Here is a 21,924-nt window from a genome sequence, read left to right as displayed (position 1 = left end):
GGATGCCTCCATTTGAAGCTTTATATGGCAGACCGTGCAGAACACCGTTAAGTTGGGACAGGTTAGAAGATCGAGTGATAATAGGACCAGAATTAATCCATGAAATGGAAGCGCAGGTCAGACAAATTAGACAGCGATTAAAGGAAGCACAGGATAGACAAAAGAGTTATGCTGATGCTCACCGATCTGATAGAAATTATGAGGTAGGGGACCAGGTCTTCGTTCGCATCAAACCAAACAAAAGTACTATTCGATTCAGGAAAGGGACAAAGTTGTCACCCCGATTTATAGGACCGTTTAAAGTCGTGGAAAGAGTTGGACCTGTTGCCTATCGTCTTGCCCTGCCACCTCACCTGCATAGAATTCATAATGTATTTCATGTTTCTGTGTTACGACATTATGTAGCTGATCTATCTCATAACATTCAGTGGAAAGAATTGCAGGTATCGGACGAGGGAGTCATAACGGTCGAACCGTTACGTATACTGGAACGTAGAGTCCGACAGCTGAGGAACCGCCTGGTGGACCAAGTTAAGGTCCAGTGGGACAAGTATAGTCCTGGATCAGCGACTTGGGAAAATACAGAAGACATATGTCAGAGATACCCTAGTTTATGTCCATTTTGAAGAACTTTACACTATGTTTAGTATATATTTACTTCACCTCTGTCAGAGAACCAAAAACATTTGAATGATTAGTGATAAACATGAAACTTTGCGGCATAATATATGTTTAAATTCCTGCTGGTACGTGGATACCAAAATAATATATGTTTAAATTCCTGCTGGTACGTGGATACCAAAATAATATGTGTTTAATTCCTGCTGGTACATGGATACCAAAACAATATATGTGATTATATTACTAAATTATAAATGTTGAAGTAAAGATAAGACCGTCAAATGATCTTACTTCTGGTAGAAATTGAAACAATATAAATCTGTTTTATTTTATGCATATCAAAATGAGCAACTGAAATAAAAGACAGGAAGTGAATACATCCTATAGAAAAGTCAGAATACATGCACAGAAAATAACAAAATTCTGTTATGCTATAGTATCATATGTAGATAGTACATAAGTTATTTCGAACATGCTGATGCACATTTTACAAATGCTGGGTAAGTGTAAGATTGCAGATAAACTTGCAGATAAACTATGATTGCAGATAATTGATCCAATTTTCGAGATGACCACGTGATGACAAAACTCAGATCAGTTAAAGCTCAAAGTGATTCTATGATAGGGTAGTAGCCCTGATACTACTGGAGGGGTGGAGGTGTTACCCACCGTTTATCCTCCGAAACCTGGAGTCATGGGAGGACTGTGCGAGTCACGCTCCCCTAGACGTGTGATGATGACTGCCGGATGCCTACTGGGAATCAGGTCGGTATAGCCGACGCTGTTACCTTTGTGTTATGAATGGCTAGGTCAGTAAATTGACGCCATGGCATACTCTAGTAGAGGATGGATAGGATGGGAGCAGAAGAGATTAGGAAGGATAGGATGAGTTTGAATAGCTTGGGGACCTGGATAGAAAAGGGCATGTCCGTTAAAACCTTGAACCTAAAGCTCTAACTTCGGGACGAAGTTTTCAGAAGGGGGAATGTATGTAACAACCCTGCTAAATTAATCCATTTTATAAAGTTTTAAACTCTATAATAAAACCAATTATGTGGGAATTTAAAACTATAAGTATGATAAGTTATATATATAATTTTTATTTAAAACATATATAAGTTTAAATTTTATAAAATATATAACTTAACCTTATAATATATATATATATATATATTAATATTACAAAACATGTAATTGAATTTTATAAAATATGTATATATATATCTAACTTGTATAAAGTATAAATGTGATAAAGTATAAATAAAACTTTATATATAATGCTATAAAGTATAAATGAAATTTTATATACAATGTTATAAAGTATAAATGAGACATTATAGAAATGAATGTTATAAAGTAAGTAAATTAAAACTTTACAAATTATGGAAGGTGTATATGCTAAGGTCAATAAATTAATTCATGATATTCTATACAATAACCTACCTATGAGTCACCCCAGCCCGTTAATAAAAGCGCGTCCGAAGCAGCTGGGTACTTATTGCTGAACGCAGAAGTCAGTGAAAAAAATATCCCAGAGCCTTCAATGCGAGGAAGGCGGTGGCTGCAAGTGGGAGGGCGGCCACCGCCAGACCAGTGATTAAATAGCAAGGCCTGAACCTGAAGTGAGGGGGAAAAAACCAGAGAGATGGATTCATCAGCAGGAAACCGGGATGAAGGACTTATCAGTGGAAGAGCTTAAGTGGTCTGAGTTCTGGGCACGGAGGGACAGAGAGCCTCTATGGAGAGCTTCTCTGGATTGAGCAACCAGGTTGCTCTGTCTGGTCGGGTGGTATTGGCCATCTCGAAATTGAATCAAATCAGTCAGTAGTTCAGGATCGCCAGTTCAGTAACAGAATCGAAAGTCCGCCAGCAGTTCAGGTAGGTGCAGCTTACAATTTTATGCATTATTGTTTCCAAATTTTATGTGTATTTATATGGTTGCTGTAAATTCGAAATTAGGGCACTACATTTGGGTTGCTTGAGGGAAAGCAATCTTGGGCCGGGAGGACTGTCATGTCCCCATTTTTATTCTTCTTCATAGTACAGCCAGGGTGGATTTCTAGGGCAGGGGATGGCCAGGTCAGTGGAGTAGGTTTATGTCATCAGGGGTCCCAATGGAGTTTTGAGGAGTTTTTATGGGATTTGATGGCATTCGCTTGGCATATTCCATCATCCGCACAATTTTCCTTTCGTTCCGTCGCATTCCAACAACTTTCAAAAATTAGCATTATTATTGGGCATAACTTAATTAAGTTTGAGGTGGCATTCCGGGGATATTAATTGATGGAACACCTCAGCGTAATAGCTCGTTGGAACTGGAACAAGAATATCTATAGGATGGGATGTTGAGAAGGTATTTCCAGTGGATGAAGAGAGTATGGTGGGTGATTTTCCATTTTCCTTAGTTAAAAATGACTTTAATTAGTCATTTAATTAAGGAAAAAGAATTAATTGGAGAAAAAGGGCCACGAGTGACTTACGTGAAATAAAATAAAATTAAAAGGTCACTTGATAACTTCAATGGAGGAGCTTCTATAATAATAATAAAATAATAAAATAAGATGCTTCTAGAGGCTTGGAGATCTATCCAGGAGATCTATAAAAGAGGAAGAGAAGGTCATTTGGAGACATCTTGGATTTGATATTGTTTCTCGTATGAGAGGTTGAGAGCTTGGTTCTCTACTACATTGGTAGCCCTAGGATGGAAACCCTCGGGTGATTCAGTGAGATTGGGCGAGCACCCATTTCCCCTTGGTGGATTCATTCAGAATCCACAGGTGTAGTGATTGATTTCTTGTTTCAGTTTAAAGGCCAACATTAGCATTATTATCTTAGAGGGCCATTCCAAACTATTGTATTGGCATCTATTTCTATTATTGTATTGTATTAGCCTATTGAGTTGGTGCGGTTTTCTCTAAACAACGTTTCCGAAGAGTGGAAAGTTTTCGTCCAGAGTATTATGGGCAGAGAAAAGTTGCTAGACTGGGATCGTATGTGGGCTGATTTGCAGCAGGAGGAGATGAGGTGAGATTTGGTGAAGACCACCATCACTGGCAGCAACAATAGTAGTGGGACGAAGCAAGTAAAGGAAGAGGAAGATGTGGCCCTCGCATCAAAGGGGCAATAGGAGCAGCGCAGGAGGAAGAAGGACATTTCCAAGGTGAAATTCTTCAAATGTGGTGAGCTTGGCCACTACAACACTCAATGTCCTCTCAGAAAGAAGGAAAAGGAGGAGAAGTTTGGTCAACAGGCAGCAGCCATGGAGATTGATAGGATGTCCTCTAGATTGGAGGAAGAGTTTTCCATGACCACTGATATACCTCCAGGAGTGAGGTGAGGTGATTTGGTTTTGTAGCCCCAGAGAGCTATAGGATGGGCAAGATTCTTGAGGAGGTCCACCTCGTGAATCAATACCTTCTTACGGGAGCTCATAGCATGCAGTAGCAGGATGGATTAATGGAAGTTGATGCAGTCAGGTGCGAGAGTGGCAAATGCAGTAGCTAGTAGTAGGTCAGACGGAGTGTTAGTTTTTGTAGCATCGGTTGTGTTCTACCCACGAAATTTGGTGGAGAGGCTAGAATACATGTATTCTCCAAAACCCAGAAACCGTTTCTGGAAATTCCACCTAGAGACAACTTAATTAAAATAATTAATATTTTTTTAATGGTGCCTAAGTCTAAACCTATGAAAACTGATTAATTAAAGGGTATTAGTTAAGTCATGGTGAGAATCTTCTAGAAGAAGACATGGATCGAGTTCTAGTTAATATTAGTCATCTATTATGTTTTAATCTTGGTCGTTGATGTCTCAACGAGAGATTATAAGGAGAATTTCGATGGGGGTTGGAGAACACACTTGGAGCCACCAGAAATTCGATTTCGCTGGGAAATCGATTTCCAGATAAGCAGCTGTGAGTTGCCGGAGGTGATTCAGTAAAGTTGAAGGAGTGAGAGAGGGGCAGGGATAGTAACACTAGAAGGAAGTTTCTCTAGTCTGGTGAGTGCATAGCATAGAGGCAGTGAGTGCCACAGAGAGGCAACTTAGAGCTTCAGAGGGAGATTCATATTTTGCTTAGGATCGATTTTCCAGGTAGCAGTTGATTAGTTAGTGAGAGAGACGCTGGTCCAAGCTCTAGCACGTAGATCTGTGTAGGCTGAAGTAGAGGCAGCAAGGGGCAACTCATTTTGAGCCAAGGTCAGTGTTGGATCACCGGTGGCAGTGAGATTTTTCTCACTAGATCTATTGTCAGTTATTTCTCTGTATGAAAGCTAGATTTGAGCTTCCATAGATTTGTACTCAGATTTACTACTGCATAATAAATAAAACCCTCAGCTATTGCACTGGTTTTCCCAAGTTGGGTTTTTCTGGAGACATTGGTCCAAACATAACAGTGTTATTTGTGTGCGTGTGCATCTATTCTTCCAACATTAATTTTCTTTCGTAGTATTGTATTTGTGAAGGCTGACGCAGGTCAGCAGGAGAGCTGAAGGCATCATCTAAGCAAAGCATTTGCAACAGAATCAGTTGTCCCGAGTTACAAAGCTGATCCTTGTAGAGAGCGACAGAGGAAGGAGTGACGCAGAGGGATTGTGTCATCAGTCTGGGCCAGAGAGAGGCAACACAGAGGCTGAGGAGGGCAGAAACTAGCTCACACAGAGGCCAGGTGGGCTGATGCAATTGGCTGAGGGAGCTGTTTGGCCGGTGCCGGGATTGTGTAGAGCCAAAAGACTCAATCCTTCAATTGTTGGGGCATAGGAGGTTGTGGGTAGTTTGTGGAGCGAAGCTGGTGGGGTATTGTGGTTAGTGTTGATTTAGGGTAGCATCAGATGTGCTCTAGCCATGAAAATTGGTGGAGAGGCTAAAGAACATGAGATCTCCAAGATCCAGAAATGGTTTGGATAGATTGTACCTGTTTTGGGAGATATTAAAATAATTAATATTTTTAATGGAGTTCCTAAGTCTAAACTTAGGAAAAAAAAAATATTAATGGGTATTAATATAAAATTGGGTTAGAAGGTTCCAAAAGTATGGATCAAGCCAAATCTAATTTTAGCTGTTGATTAGAGATTTAATCTCGACCGTTGAAGGACCAACGAGAACAGTATAAGAAGAGGCTTGAGGGTCAATTGGAGAACACATCAGTGATTCATTTTGCTTGAACGGGGTTGCTAAGCAAAAGTGAATCAGTGATCAGCAACGAGGGGCAGTGAGTACAAGGTAGAGAGGCAGGGACAATACTGGGAGACTAGCACAGAAGCAGAGAGAGCGAGAGCAGCAACCAATCCAGGCTATGCAGATCCCAGCATAGGTAGCGCAGAGCCCAAAGAGACTGTGTCATCGACGTAGAGGGTAGAGGGAGTGACGCAGAGGCTCCCAGAGGTTGCATAGTGCCTCAGAGGGCTGATGCAGAGTGTCCTGGGGCTGATGCAGGTCAGCAGGAGGCTGACGTAGAGGCCAGAAGGGCCAGCGCTGAGCTTCAATTGTGCTGGAGAGGGTTTCGTGGGACAGGTTTTCTGAATATAGAGGTATTGCTGTTGTAGATTTTTCTCTATCGGGTGAGCTAGTTAGGCACCCAGATGTACTCAGATAGACTACATAATAATATAACCCTTTGAATAGCTACAATGGTTTTCCCACATTGGGTTTTTCTGGGGACATTGGTCTAAAAATAACGGTGTCATTTGTGTGCTTGTTTTCTTTTAGTTGATGATCTGTAAATGTTGATATTGTACTTGTGTTTATTTTCAGTATTTACATGGTAAATAACTTGTTAAGTAATTAAACAAGTAGGTGAGATAAACCAGGTAATACAGGAAGAATTTCTAACGGGTTAGATTTAGAAATTCCAACATGTAGATTTGCATAGGCTGATGCAGAGTCAGCAAGGGGCAGCTCATTTTGAGCCAAGGTCAGTGTTGGATCACCGGTGGGAGTGAGATTTTTCTCACTAGATCTACTGTCAGTTATTTCTCTGTATGAAAGCTAGATTTGAGCTTCCATAGATTTGTACTCATATTTACTACTGCATAATAAATAAAACCCTCAAATACTGCACCGGTTTTCCCAAGTGGGGTTTTTCTGGGGACATTGGTCCAAAAATAATAGTGTTGTTTGTGTGTGTGTGCATCTATTCTTCTAACATTATTTTTCTTTCGTAGTATTGTATTTGTGAAGGTTGCTGTGTATTAGTTTCGATATTTACCGTAGCACACAATAAATAATTTGTGCAGTTTATTTAACAAATAGAAGAAACTTAATCAATTGCTACAGTAGGATTTGGGGTTTCCGAATTTTCACATGGGATTGCTCGTATTTACCTTGATAAGTAACCAATTGCATCACCTAAAGAAGTATAAATTTTCATAGTGACCTAGTTGTTGCCTCTAGGCTATGCGAAGTTGCTAGGAGACTCCTTGATTGGGTATAAGTCATCTCTAAGCATTGGATTACATTGACTCCATTCTCCCAATAGGCTAGGCACTGGTCTAGTCCTAGGTGATCATTAAAACGAAGATTTCTTTCACCTCCCTCTTCTCTTTTTTAAGCCCTAACCTAGAAGGTCATTTAGGGCATCACACGAATTCTATTGTAGCCATAAAAAATTGATGAAAATTGGTCTAGAGATGCATTGGTGAGTCCTCTTGAGGTCCTCCAAATTTGAGGCTATTCCGACAGTGGAATCTCGAGATATCTCAAGCCCTAGCTCGGAGACCATTTCTTCCCTAGGTGCCCTTTGGTTAGTGGTTTCATCAAGGATCATTACATCCAAATTTCAAGTCAAATCTTACTCCACACCCTTGACCTTGTTTGGGTCCACTAGGGCTTCTTTGTGGTCCCACAACCTTGACATTCAAATTCCACAAGGATTGCTTAGAAACCCTATTCTTCTAGGATTCTTTGGTTTAGGGCACCTCTTATCAAGACATACCTCTCAACCCTATACCCAAGTATCCTCTTATCCCTTCTTAGAGAGCCATACATCTTGCTTCTAAAGAAAGTAAGCTTTTCATCTTAGCCTCTCTTGTGAATAGGCTTTGGAATCACTTTATGTCCTATCATTGATCTATCTTTCCTAGTGATTCTTCTCATATTAGGATTCCTCCCATCGGTGAAAGTCTGTAAAGAGCAGGGAGATTTAGCTGAGGTAACATTGGGATATTTCTCCATTGTTGCCGCTTGACCTATTAGTTTCTCTATAGGAACCCCTCCTAGGACCCCCACTAGTTTGAGCGGTAACAGGCACCTCTCACCATCGGGCATTCCTCTTGAAGGAAGGTTGGTCATCATTTGGAAGGTACTTTAACCATCTTGCAATCATGTGCTTTTACTTAAGGTTTTGGGCATTCAAACATGGATTAAACGGCGATCTAGATTATTGACTGATCTTGTTTGTAAACATGTTTTCTTACTTTACTAGGGAGGTTAGTTTTTGACCCTAGTCTAGTGGGACCTCCCCTTAGGCCTTAGAGTTATAGGAGGGGCACTACTTGGGAGACTTGGATTGAAATAATGTGTCCATGATATTCCATACCCACTTTCTATCAGTTCCCACATTTCATCTCCATTCTGCGAGCTTGTGTTCATTGGTTCATTGGGATTGGCACCCTCTTATCCTCATCCTTCAGACTGGGCTGGAAACTTTTGCCTAGAGGTTGATGCAACTAAACAAACGTTAAAAGTATAAAATTTCCACAATGAAAGAAAAAGAAAGTTAAAATACAAAATATGGAAAGGCCATTAATTAGCATATGGGAAAAATCCTAGCATGAGCTCTCCGCCATCATTAGCCATCACCCAATTCCTTTAGCACTTAATGCTTCATCACATAATAAAGGAACCCTTGGTGGATACATCCAAATTGGGATACATCCACGAAGAAACGACCAATCCTTTCTTTTATATTATCCAACAAAATGAAGAGATACAACCTATAATAAATTCGTTGTAATTTCCTTTTCGATTTCACAGTCTCTCCTCTTTTCTTCACATAGAATAATAATGCACAATCGCAATACAATTCCCTCATATAAATCGAGGGTTTCCTTCTAGGGCAAAACCCTAAATTAACATAATTTCTACCGTAAGATCTTTCGCCTAATGAATGATCTAGATTGACTATGAAATTACAATATTTTACAAGGCAAGTTTTCATCTAATTTTGAGCTCCAAAGAATTTCAGTTGCCCTCCCCTGGACCCCCCTGGCAGCAATAGTGGGGGGTAAGTTCCCCCACACCCCCCCCGTCAGGGACTGGGATTTGAAACAAAAACCTCTGAACAATTAGGAAGGTAATCAGGCTTCGTACCCAACACATTGGGGGCTAGAAACATCATACATGCAACACACCATGACAAGGTAGTAGGCTCCATAATAAAAAAGTATACCAAGAGGGTGATCCATAAGCCATCAAACATTAGCATCATCTTCGAGCAAAGAATGAGGGTTTGTGTACCCCAAATTGTTCAAAAACCCTAAATGTTATCCTGAAAATCTTGTCGTGTGATGAGGATCACAAAAATTACCCTCATGCCATATAAGAGGTTACCCTCATGCCATATAAGGGGTTACCCTCATATAAGGATCGTAAAATTACCCTCATTGGTTAGCTTTAGTTATCCTACTAAGGACACCTCCCTTGAGTTGGAGGAGAGATTTCCTAAAGTGAAGATAGGTTTCTTAGGTGACAATAGTAATTGTCCTATTAGTGCCCTTGTACATTGTGGATTAGAGCTTTTATCATGAAGTACATGTTTGGAGGTAACATATCCCATTTACAAAATTCCTTTTAGATTCTTCAAAAGTAAGTTACATCTGAGAGAAAAATAGTGATGGTGGTAAGAAGTATCAAAAACCAAAACTACCAAGCCTTTTTCACTTGAACCACCAAATATAGTAGCTCTCTAAGAGATCATGAAATATTCAAAATAATATGATTTGAAAGTTTCCTGGCAAAGTCATGATCCCAACAAATGTGCTTAAAGCCCTCACTCTTTCCACAACGGACACACAAACCCCTTGATAGGCCAATCCTAGCAAATATTTGTTTGTTTACCGAGATTTGCAGAAGAACAAATTAACCAAGTGTTTGAGTTTGAAGGTAGGTGATCAAACCATTTTTAATCCTCTTCAACCATGTTGATGCCTCATCTAGAAGATACCAATGGACATTCTACCACCAAACTATATTGAAGTGCAACCTGAATTGTAATGTCCCCAATTTTGATTTTTCATCCGAGGGAGTTAATGGAGTTTATTGGAGAGGTGCTAAGCATAACACAATTTTGTAAATTGAGCATTGGAGACATTTTTGGCGTATGGAACTTAGGAGAGGGAGAAAATTAATTTGCTAGTGGAATGTGGGGGCCACAGCTATACGAAATACACAATTGGAGAGAAAATTGAATTGCTAAGGGAAGGAGGTTGAAATATTGGATGGAGGCACCCACATGAGGAGGCAAGACAAAAGTTATAAATAGGATCATAGAAGCTATTGGGGTCTTTTGTTCACTCATCTATTTCCTTTGTTGCTCAAGTTGTTTAGCTGGGTCACTAGTACTGTTGACCACAGAGTTCTCCAAGGGGAGAACTCTCTCGTCTTTTGATGGATTCCGAGTGCCACCCTAGGGAGGCAAACTATTGTTAGTTTGGTGAGAGGGTTGTGGAGTATTGTAGCACATCTCAACAAGATTCCTTTAGCAAATTCGTACTCCAGGGAGGACGCAGTAGAGAAATCGTACCACTCATTTCAGCTAGCTTCTGAGGTATTTTGCTGGGAGAAAATTAGTGGAGTTGCTTGAGGGGGAGATCAGCCTTTGTGGAAAGTTTTGGAGCTGGAGGTGACTGCTATTGAGGGGAACAAATTTATCTTCCTAAGGCCTACGCAGGGGGTCATTGGACAACGTTTCTGTGGAGCTGGGTTCAACTACCTTGTGTCGGGATTTGATGTGAGACTTCTCCCCTACATCCGGGAAAACTTCCTTTAGCATCCTATTGCAAATTGAGGAGAAATAAGGAGGATTTCAGCAGGTTTCATCATTGGGGGATGTAGTCTTTGTTTAAGAGGGCGTAGTGCCAAAATAGGACAATTTTGGAAGGTCAGAATTAGCCAAAACCCTTTCTGCGTTTGTTGATAGGAGTGCAGGGTTAAATTTGCAGAATTTTCTGGGCAGTATTTAGGCCAAAAATCCCCTTTTTATCCAGTAGTATGTTTTATTATTCAGTCGATAATTGCACCATTTTGTGGGTCTTCCGGGTGTTTGGTTTGGGGTAGATTCCTTTCGGTGTTTGGTTGAGGACACTGTGGAGAGGCACCAACTACAATTTCGGGAGGTTCTGAGCACAAGAGTGGTAGATATCACCATTTTCTTCCAGCAGCAGGAGTAGGAATTTACTGGGTCTGCGCAGAGCTTAGATGGGCTGATATTTGAGCAATTTGCAGTGTTTTCTCAACCTGGGTCTTTGCTAGCTTGCTGTAGCAAGCTCAGGTTCCTCTTTCCCTCACTACATTGTACTTATTCAGCTCGAATTTAATATAAAGACCCAACTTTGGTTCCAATATATGTGTATCTGCTATTTATGTATGTTTTCCATTTTTGGTTATTGTTCATGAGCATGTCTTTCTGTTATTCATTGTTAATTTCCTATTAGGAACAATACATGGACTAACTGGAAGGAGAGTATAATAAGAGGCGTACATTTATCCATACTCTATATTGTCAACATAATATCCACCCTTTTGTAGCTTTTCTTTTTAACTATCATCCGTGTCAAACATATTGATCATTTCTATGCTTGTCAGGTTGAACCTTTGTAAAAAGACAATTCCCTAGATATGTTTCTCCAAGAGATCTAGTCACTTTTCTCTGAGCGACTGACATATGGCATATGGATATCACCCTTATAGAACTTCTAAATTTTCCTAAGTACAAAAAATGATTTCTGTTATAATGGACAGTAGTCCCTTGCTGTAGGGGAAATTCAACCATAAAAGGCCCAAAAATAGCAAAATATCATCTCTAGATCCTCTAAGTTGCCCTAGTTCTTTATATAAAAATACCTCACTTCATTCCAAATATCGCAAGCTTTGCAAAGACATTTGGGAAAAGTTTAGAACTAATGATGTACAATGATGTGATAATCAATAAACAGGGAGAATTTGAGGGTATTTGATCTAATTTCATTCTACTAGACTGCCCGCAAAAAGGTCTTCTTAAGGTCTAATGCCTTACTAAGGCACGCTTTTATATTGCTTGTTTATTTCAGTTGGTAGTGTCTAAGTTTGATTAGATCTTCTTGATTTCTACTTGTGTTCACTAAGAAATGAGCATCCTGATGTGAATACTTGTTTTTTTCTGTTATGACTTATATGTGCTACTTCCCATTTGGTTTTCACAGTCGAATTTGGAATAGATAAAATCATGCATAAAACTTTTTCATGTTGTTGGTTAATATCTTGTAGAGTTTTAAAATTTTTACATGTCAAATATCATCTCTAAACTCACTGCATTTATACAAGTCTAGGATTAATTTATTTTAATGTGGATTCCCAAGTTCTGTTATGCAGTGCAGCCTGTTGAATTCACGTCTTTCTGTGAAGCTGCAGGTTAACAGGAAAGAATCGTAGTCTTATGAAGAACCATGAAACCGAGCCAGCTATTGAACCTGAGGTTTTAATGACCAAGGATGAAGACAATGCTGACAGCTTTGATATTTTGGAGAGAAAGAAAGAACTTCGGCAAGGCATTGATTTAGCAACAACACTCGAGCGTATTGAGAAAAATTTTGTGATCACAGACCCAAGGCTTCCTGACAATCCTATTGTTGGTTCAAAACCCAATCACATTGCTATTTCTTAAACATAAACTAAAGGTTACACATGATGCTAAAAAGCTAAAACCAAATAACATTCAGATGAAGGATATAAACAAATACAGTATCGTAAACAAATGTGCTGAAATTGTTCTGCGTTGCAGATATTTGCATCTGACAGTTTCTTGGAGCTGACAGAGTATTCTCGTGAAGAAATTCTAGGAAAAAATTGTCGGTAAGTTGCTTATCCTTTGCATGTTTCATATATGGAAAGTACTCGGAAAATGGTTATTTTAATTTTTTTGTTGGTATCTTTTCACAACAATAGAAAACATTATTATACTTTCAGTTTTCTGGTGCCTTGATGCATGAATGCCCCTTAAATATCAGATGAAATAATTTCTAAATGTCTACAGAGCTGAAATTCTGACACAAAAATATGCACACACAAAAGAAAAGACCTTCAAAAATAAAACAAAATTGTAATCTTATTTTAATATTCTTGAACACTGAATAATAAATACTTTTTACTATCATGACTAGAGTTGAAATGTATTTGAAATAATGATTTCTGTTACCTCCTAGGTTTTCATTTTGTGTAAAAGTCCCTTAAGGACAAGTTTTGAGAACCCGGGAAACTTAGGAAATCTACCCACTATCACAATAGTAGCCTCGTGTATTGGGAACCTTATAGAGAGAATGTTTCATGCATTGAGTTACCCATTCCTCAACACTGTGTCTTTCCACCTCTCTCTTTGTCTCTTTCTTTGTATTCTTTGTTTCACTTTGCAAGTCCAATTTGATGTGTGTGCATTTCATTTCAAATGCATGGGGATAATTTAGTTAATTCCTTTCTTTAGTTATGCGTCCATTGCATTATGACCTGGGGTGATGGCCTTATGGCAAATGGATAGAGTTTAAGCTTATTTATCTTTTGACTTATCATAATTTATCTCTTTCATTTTCTTTTGGATATTGAAATTCATACCATAGTCTTTCTCCTTTATATACAGCTGCATCAACCTTAAGCATCCTAGACCCTTCTTCCCATAGGAGTACAAGGTATACACCTTTTTTGGGATACATGTAACAAACAACCAAAAGAAAGGACAACAGAAGGGTAACAATGGAATGTGTTAAGTATGGAAATGATATGGGAACGTTACCCTTATCAAGCCCCCCTAATAGTACCTATTACCCACACAAGTGGGTGACCCCTTGGAGAATCTTTCTCCTCTTTGACCAGCCTTCCAACCAGTAGCCCTATGGATGACCCACAAATAGCTATGCCTTAGATCTCTCCACATATGTCTGGTCAGTGCTTTCTTCCTCACCTAGCATACTACTTCAAGGAAGGTGGGTCATCAATTACAAGGTACACTAACCATTTTTGTAATCATGTTCTTTCTGTTATGCACCAAAAGTGGGTGACCCCTAGGATAAACTTTTCTCCTATTCATCTCATCCAGCCAACAATTAGTAGCCCCTAAGAGCCACCTTGTAGCCAATGTGACATGCCATTCATATCTCCGCCACTTGCATCAGCCATATGTCCCCTCACCCATTTTTCAAGATCACATGTTGGATGGTGGGCTTCTGATCAAAAGGTACTTTATTCATTTTGCATTCAGGTGCTTATGCTTGTTTGTATTTTGGGCATTTGGCATCGATTATAGGACGACTTGGAAGAAAGAAGGGTGTTGGCCATAGTATTGTTCCCTCACCTTAAATGGGGGGTTAATTTTTTATCGTAATCTAGCATGATTGCCTCTAATGGCTTACTACTCTATGAAGGGGCACAGGGTTGCGGGAGAGCGGCTTCCCCCCCCCGAACCCGCTCCCGAATCACGCTCCCTTTGGGAGCGTCTCAGGTGCGACCAAGGAGTGCGCTCTCGAAATCGCGCTCCCTTTTGGAGCGCCTCGCGAGCGACCAGGGAGCGTGCTCCTGAAATCGCTTCCGCATGGGAGCGAATTTCGAGAGCGAAATTTTTGCTACCTAACCATTTTTGCAATTTTCTTTTTGTAGTAACATTCCAAATGCAATTTTTTTCAAAGAAATAAATAATTTTTTAGTGGGGCAGCTTAATTATCAAGCCTATTGCCCTAGTATTCATACGCGATTCATGGTAATGTTAAATTCTAAAGTAAAAGGATGAAAATGAAGATTAAGGAGAATGTCACTTTCATTTTCATCCTTTTACTTAAATTTTTAACATTACCATGAAATGACTCGGGATGTTTAAGAGTGGTTCTGACCTCATTGGATTTCATATGGAGAAAGTAGAATTTTAAATCTCATTCAAAATCCAGTAGACTTATCAGTTTTTCAGGATTTCAAGATTGGGGGGATTGCAATGTTTCCATTGGATTTTGTCATGTAATAGGGTATGGAACTAGTATTCAATGAAGAGCACCAATCCCTCTATGTACCATGATATTAGTGACATTGGTTGTCGAACTCCTCTATCATGACCCTACTAAAAATGTAACCGTCACTCTAACAAAATCTTGACTTGACATGCTATGTTTTTTCTATCTTATGTTAATGATGGTGATATTAATGACAAAGATCTTGATTTTCCAACAAGACTAAAAAATTAGACATTTCTCGCGGCGGAAAGAGGCCCAAGCATTAGTAATAGATAATAGATTTACTTGTTTTTTCTAGTTTCTAGTAGTTTTTATAACTGTCGACTCTTTCATATTTATTATGATATTTTTTGTAAACAATATATGACAATTTAAGTTTGAAGTTTAAAGTTGGCAATTATAACTCATTGGTAATGAATTATGAATATGTTTCTTCATGAAGTTGAAAGTTGTTTCATTTCATTTCATTTTATAACATTTCATTTCATGTTAGATATTATTTATTGTAATGGTTACACTTAGCTTACAAGTACAACTTTGGTGATCAATAATGATATATGTTATATATTGAATTTTGAAAGCTTGAAACTTAAAGATTGATGAATCATGATTCATGAGACTCAATATGTTGTATGTTACTAACTTGTCGACGTGTTTGATGAAGATTATAACTTCTAGATGATTGTTGTTATATGGTTCAATCTATGTTTTTTATATCTAATTCATCATTCTACATGTTTTTGTTGACATATATGCATCAAAATATAAAAAATATTATATATATATATAAAAAAGGCTTCGGGATTCGCTCCCAAACTGGGAGCTTCTGAAATGTTGCTCCCGCTCCCAAGTAACCTTGAAGGGGCACTACTTGGGAGTCCATGATAGAGAAAGTGTGTCACATTTATCCCATTTCCATATTTATTGCTCCCCTCCACATATTTTGATCCCTTATTCCACCTCCCTTCTCTGGGTCCACTGGGATTTAGCACACCCCCTCCCCTTTTCCACATATCTAGGTCGGGCCTGGAAATGTTGCCTCGGGAGGTTGATGTAGCGAACAAAAAAAAGGGAAGAGCATATCATGGCCACAACAAAGAAACAAAAGAAAGAAAATTATAAAATGCAAAAGATGGACGAGACATTAATATTAGAACGTGGGCAAAAACCAAGCATGAACTCTACCCCTTATCATTATGGCCATCACTCGGTTCCTGGGGCCAATGTTTCCCTATCGCATCATAGAAAGGAACCCTTGCATGTCCCAACTCCTGGTGGGCAATGAACTACCCCACCACTAAGGGGGTAACCAGTGCTACACATTATTCAAAGCATGCTCTCATTTCCTAGAGCTTCAAACAGTAATATAAAGAAAAAACAAAAGGAAATAAGAGGGGTGGAAAAACAAAGGTCGGGGTAACTCATGCATCCAAGATTGCTCCCTCCTCACATGTGTATGATTAGAATGTCGATTTCCTCATTATTGCTACGCCTTTGACCTGGCATTTGGCCTTGAAACCCCTTTTTCCCCTCTTCGTTCCATCGTTATTCCCATGAAACCTATCGATTGAAGGGAGGTCTAAGGACATGCCACTTCCCTGAGGGGGTTGGAAATGCTTAATAGGGCCATCTATTAACCACTCCTACCTAGGGGTGTGTTACCACTCAAACTAGCAGGGCTCCTAGAAGGGGATCCTAGAGGGGCAACTATTAGGCCAAGGGAAACAATGGAGCAATAACCCACTGTCACCTCAGCTAAAGCTCCCTACTCTTTACGGGCTTTCACCGATGGAAGGAGACTCGGTATGAAAGGAATCACCTAGATAAATGGGTCAATAAAGGGAAAAGAATGATTCTTGAATGATTCACAAGAGAGACTCAATTAAATAGCTTACTTGCTTGAGAAGCAAGGTGTAAGGCTCTCTAAGAAGGTCCAAGGGGATTTCAAGGGCTAGGGTTTGAAAATAAGGCTTATGGAGGGACCTAGTCCTAGAAACCCTTGTGAAAACTTGGTTCCAAAATGGCCTTTGTGAAATTATCTTCAAAAAGTTTCGCGACCACATGGGACCAAGTGGACCCAAAATTAGGTCAAGAGGAATTGGTCACTCAAGGAGGGGCTTGACATAATTGTGGAAGAGAAGAGGATCAATGGAAAAATCTTCTTGGAATGGAATGTAATGATCTAGTAAGGTCACTAGCCAAGGGAAACCTAGGGCAAGAAACGGTCCTCAAGCTAGGGGTTGCAATATCTTGAGATCCCATCGTCGGATCTGCTTCAAATTTGGAGGGACTATAGAGAAAACTCCAACGTAGTTGTGGACCAAAAGTCAAAGTGTTTGGATCGCTAGATTGTGAGATAATTGATGTCCTAGGTGACCTATGTAGGCTAGACCTAGAAGGAAGGAGATAAAGGTGAGAAAAATATGCTTTAGGGTGATCACCTTTGGAGGACTAGTGCCTAATCCTTTAGGAGAAATGGAGTCAAGATTATTCTGATGTTTGGGATGGTTTCACTTCATCAAGGAGGCATTTAGAACAATTTCGCATGGCAATTAGGGCATGGGACAATTGCTTCAAGGTCTTTATACTTTGATGTGCAATATGTGATGACTTGTTAAGATAAATTTCAATGAAATATCTCTAGGAACATTCACTTATTCAAACATGGCCCATTACATGATGCAACACTAATAAAAGACAAATTTATACCCCTTCATCCAAGAAAAGCAGCAAAATTTCAGCATAGTGTAGCGAAAATCCCAACATCATTTATGTGACATAGAAAAGAATGACAAAATAGAATTAAAAGAGCACTTAAATGTGAGAACATGTATACCCAATCATCATCATATGCCATTATAGAAGCTCCAAGACAAAAATGAAGATATCCAAACATCAAAATTTATCCATCCATCCAATTTCATCCTCCAAAGAGAATAGCGAAAGTCTCACAAGAGAATATTATTAATCCAAGTGATGATGAGAGAATGAATAAATTCATCATCTATTTATACAATGCCTAATGAATTCATTTTAGCTTATTTTGGCCTAATTTAGCCCCTAGAATAAAATAATGTGCAAAATAACAAGTAATTTTGGTGACAAGCCACCAAACTAGCTCAATAACAAAAGAGTAAGCCTCTCAAGAGGGTCAAATGATCAATAAAACGTGTCGTTGGGCCTTAGAGGAGGCCTAATGAAGTCCATAGGTGCCATTATGTGAAATAGGACTCCAAAAATAATGTACATGGGGTTGGCCCCTTGTTTTCCAAGTAATAAACCTGTGGTGCTCCCAAATGGATGTGAGGGCTGTTGATTTGGGGTAGCATCGGATGTGATCTAGGCATGAAAATTGGAGGAGAGGCTAAAGCACATGAGATATCCAAGACCCAAAAATGGTTTGGGTAGATTCTTCCCGGTTGAGGAGATATTACAATAATTAATATTTTTAATGGAGTTCCTAAGTCTAAACTTGGGAAAAATAAAATATTAATGGGTATTAATATAAAAACTAGGTTAGAAGGTTCCAAATGACATGGATAAATCCAAATCTAATCTTAGCTGTTGATTAGAGATGTAATCTCAGCCGTTGAAGGACCAACGAGAAAAGTATAAGAGGAGGCTTGAGGGTCAGTTGGAGAACACACCAGAGTGATCAGTCATTCATTTTGCTAGAGTGGGGTTGCGAAGCAAAGTTGAATCAGTGATCAGCAACGAGGGGTAGTGAGTACTAGGCAGAGAGGAAGAGACAGTACTGAGAGACCAGCGCAGAAGCAGGGAGAGCGAGAGCAGCAGCTAGTTCAGGCCACGCAAAGCCGAACAGTGACAACGCAGAGGCCAGAGGGACCGTGTCATCCATGCAGAGGCTACTGGAGTGATGCAAAGGGTCCCAGAGGCTGCGCAATGCCTTAGAGGGCTAACGCAGAGGGTTTTGGGGCCGACACAAGTCAGTGGGAGGTTGACGCAAAGGCCAGAAGGGCCAACGCTGAGCTTCAGTTGTGCCGGAGAGGGTTTCGTGGGACAGGTTTTCTGAATACTTGTTTCCGGATATAGAGGTATTGTTGCCGTGTATTTTTCTCTGTCGGGTGAGCCGGTTAGGCACCCAGTTGTACTCAGAAAGACTACATAATAATATAACCCTCTGAATAGCTGCACTGGTTTTCCCGCATTGGGTTTTTCCGGGGACATTTGTCCAAAAATAACGGTGTCACTTGTGTGCTTGTTTTCTTTCAGTTGATGATCTGTAGATGTTGTGATTGTATTGTGTTTATTTCGGTATTTAAATGTTTTAAATAACTTGTTTAGAATTTACAAGTAGAAGAAATAAACCAGCAGAATACAGATTAATTTTCTAATGGATAGACTTAGAAAATTCAACATGGCATCAGAGCGTGGTTGCAAACCACAAGAGAATTGAAGGCATCAGCTGAGCAGAGCATTTGCAGTAGAATCAACTATCTTGAGTGATAGTAGTTGATCCTTGCAGAAGCAACAAAGGAAGGGTTGATGCAGAGGGACTGTGTCATCAGTTTCGGCCAGAGAGAGGCCAGCGCAGAGGCTAAGGAGGGTAGAGAGAGGCTCACACAGAGCCACACAGAGGCCAGGAGGGTTGACGCAGTTGGCTGAGGGAGTTTCTTTGTCGGTGTTGGGATTGTGCAGAGCCAAGAGGCTCAATCCTTTAGTTGCTGGGGCGAAGGACGCTGTGGGTAGTTTGCGGGAGCAAAGCTGGTGGGGTACTTTGGTTAAAACAATACCTAACAGGGCAAGACCAAGGTAGAGGGTGTTGCTGCCGAGGTGGATTTCTAGCCAAGGAATCCAGATCAATTTTGCAGTTGCATAGGCAATCGGAGATGAGCAACTTTACAGTTGGTAAAAGGATTTCCAGGAGGGAAATCAGGACTCAGAGGGAGTCCAGAAGAGAACTTCTAGACGGGAAGTAGAGAGACTCGGAGGAGTCGAACCAAGAACTTCCAGACGAGAAGTAGAGAGACTCAGCAGGAGTCGAACCAAGAACTTCCAGGCGGGAAGTAGAGAGACTCAGAGGAGTTGACAGAAGAGCAGCGAGATGGTTGTGAATGGGCTGAGAGATCAGGACAGGTTGGACGGAGCGTCAAACTTTGTGGTCTGGAAGGTTAGGATCTTGTCCATTCTAGACAAACATCGTATCAAGGGCTTCGCCTTGAGAGTGATGGCTATCCCAGTTGACCCGGTAGCTAATGAAAGGTACGAGGAGGCAATGGCTAAGGCAAAGTGTATCATCCTTGATGGGGTCAAGGATCATGTGGTCCCACATATTGCCAAGAAGGAAATGACAAAGGAGATGTGGAATACTTTGAAGACATTGTACCAGCATACTTCCGTGCAGAGGAAGATGCTCCTAGAGAATCAACGAAGGTCATACCAGATGCAGAAGGGAGAGTAGATAGATGTCTTCCTCGGTCGGTTGAAGGAGATTTGTGACCAACTGACTTCCATAGGGGCCACGCCGGATCAGAAGTTGATGGTAAGGACCGCACTTAATGCAGTCTCTGAGGATTGGGAGACATTTGTCCAGAGCATACTGGGCAGGACGAGTCTTCTAGATTGGGAAGAACTGTGGGTGGCTCTTCGTCAAGAAGAGATCAGACAGCTGACAAAGGCGGGAAGTAGCAGCAAAGGGTTCAGGATCAAGAAGGAAGAGGAAGAGGATGCGGCTCTAGCATCTACGGGAAAGCAGGAGAAGAGGAAGAAGGACCTCTCCAAGGTCAAGTGCTTCCATTGTGGGGAACTGGGTCACTATGCAAACCAGTGTCTGAGGAAGAAGAGTAAGGGAGAGGCTTATGAATCGAAGGCAGCACCATAGAGGGTGGAGAAAGAAGTCGAGGAGGATGACGATTGTGCCATGAGTGCTCTGTGCCACTTGAGAAGAAGTGGGGAGACATCGAGCTATAGTTAGGAGGACTACAGGCGATGAGGGGTAGGATCCTTGAGGTACCCAACCTCTTGGATTATACCTTGCTACAGGAGCCCCGAAGAGAGAGTAGCAAGACTGGCGGATGTCGATAGAAACAGATGCAGATGAAGCGGCAGAGAGTGCTACAGTGCAGGAGTCCTCGGGTAGCGCGAGGCTAGCAGGCTGCAATAGTGCGAGAGGCACGAGAGTGTTGCAATGGTGCAAGATGGCACAGAGAGGTTTGCAACGATGCGAGATGCAGGGAGTTGTTGCAGCAGCACAAAGGTCAGTAGAGGGAGCACTTGTTAGCGGTAGAGAGAGCTTCAGCATTGGTAGTGTTTCTAGCCTGATAGGAATGTCAGAAGTTGGGTGGATTAGTTGCTTACTTCTCAGTAATTGAGTTGCAGTGTAGTAGCACGATGCAACATGATGAGAGGGGGATGCAGTGCAGATGCAGTGTTGGGAGGATGGACCAGCAGCAGCACGGATGTAGAGGGAGTTGTCATACAAATGCAGCAGTGGTAGTGGTAGGGCCATGTGCAGCAGTACAGGATGCAGTAGTGTAGAGGATGTTGGGAGGGGAGTCCTAGCATCAACACAGGTACTGGTGCGATATAATCAGGGTGATACTTAGTGAGGAGTATTACTAGAGCACAGTCTTCGCTAAGAGGGAGTGTTGATTTGGGGTAGCATCGAATGTGCTCTAGCAATTAAAATTGGAGGATAGACTAAAGCGCATGAGATCTCCAAGACCCAGAAATGGTTTGGGCAGATTCTTCCCAGTTTAGGAGATATTAAAATAATTAATATTTTTAATGGAGTTCCAAAGTCTAAACTTAGGAAAAATAAAATATTAATGAGTATTAATATAAAATTGGGTTAGAAGGTTCCAAATGACATGGATAAAGCCAAATCTAATCTTAGCCATTGATTAGAGATGTAATCTCGGCCGTTGAAGGACCAGCGAGAAAAGTATAAGAGGAGGCTTGAGGGTCAGTTGGAGAACACACTAGAGTGATTAGTCATTCAATTTGCTAGAGCGGGGTTGCTAAGCAAAGTTGAATCAGTGATCAATAGCGAGGGGTAGTGAGTACTGGGCAGAGAGGCAGAGGCAATATTGAGAGACCAACACAGAAGCAGGGAGAACGAGAGTAGTAGCCAGTTCAGGCCATGCAGAGCCCAACAGAGACAACG

General features: G+C 40.6%; 1 protein-coding gene across 2 annotated transcripts in view; it reads left to right on the top strand.

Moving 5' to 3' along the window:
• The window catches only part of LOC149155683 (phototropin-2-like), a 523,795-nt gene that overhangs the window by 35,116 nt on the left and 466,755 nt on the right, over positions 1 to 21,924 (top strand). Inside the window, exons 6-7 of one of the 2 annotated variants that reach the window (XM_089445926.1) lie at positions 12,223 to 12,439; positions 12,593 to 12,663. In XM_089445926.1, the coding sequence (XP_089302052.1) occupies positions 12,223 to 12,439; positions 12,593 to 12,663 (288 nt within the window). Of the gene's footprint in view, positions 1 to 12,216; positions 12,440 to 12,592; positions 12,664 to 21,924 lie in introns of both variants that reach the window. The other variant, XM_089445925.1, reaches the window with a different exon arrangement.

The sequence above is a fragment of the Pinus tabuliformis genome, chromosome 9 (genome assembly GCF_031772625.1).
Source record: "Pinus tabuliformis cultivar Carrire ecotype Pingquan chromosome 9, CPIR1, whole genome shotgun sequence".
Classification (NCBI taxonomy): Eukaryota; Viridiplantae; Streptophyta; class Pinopsida; order Pinales; family Pinaceae; genus Pinus; species Pinus tabuliformis.
Note: the sequence above shows the minus strand (reverse complement) of the source record. Positions and strands in the feature narration are given on the sequence as shown.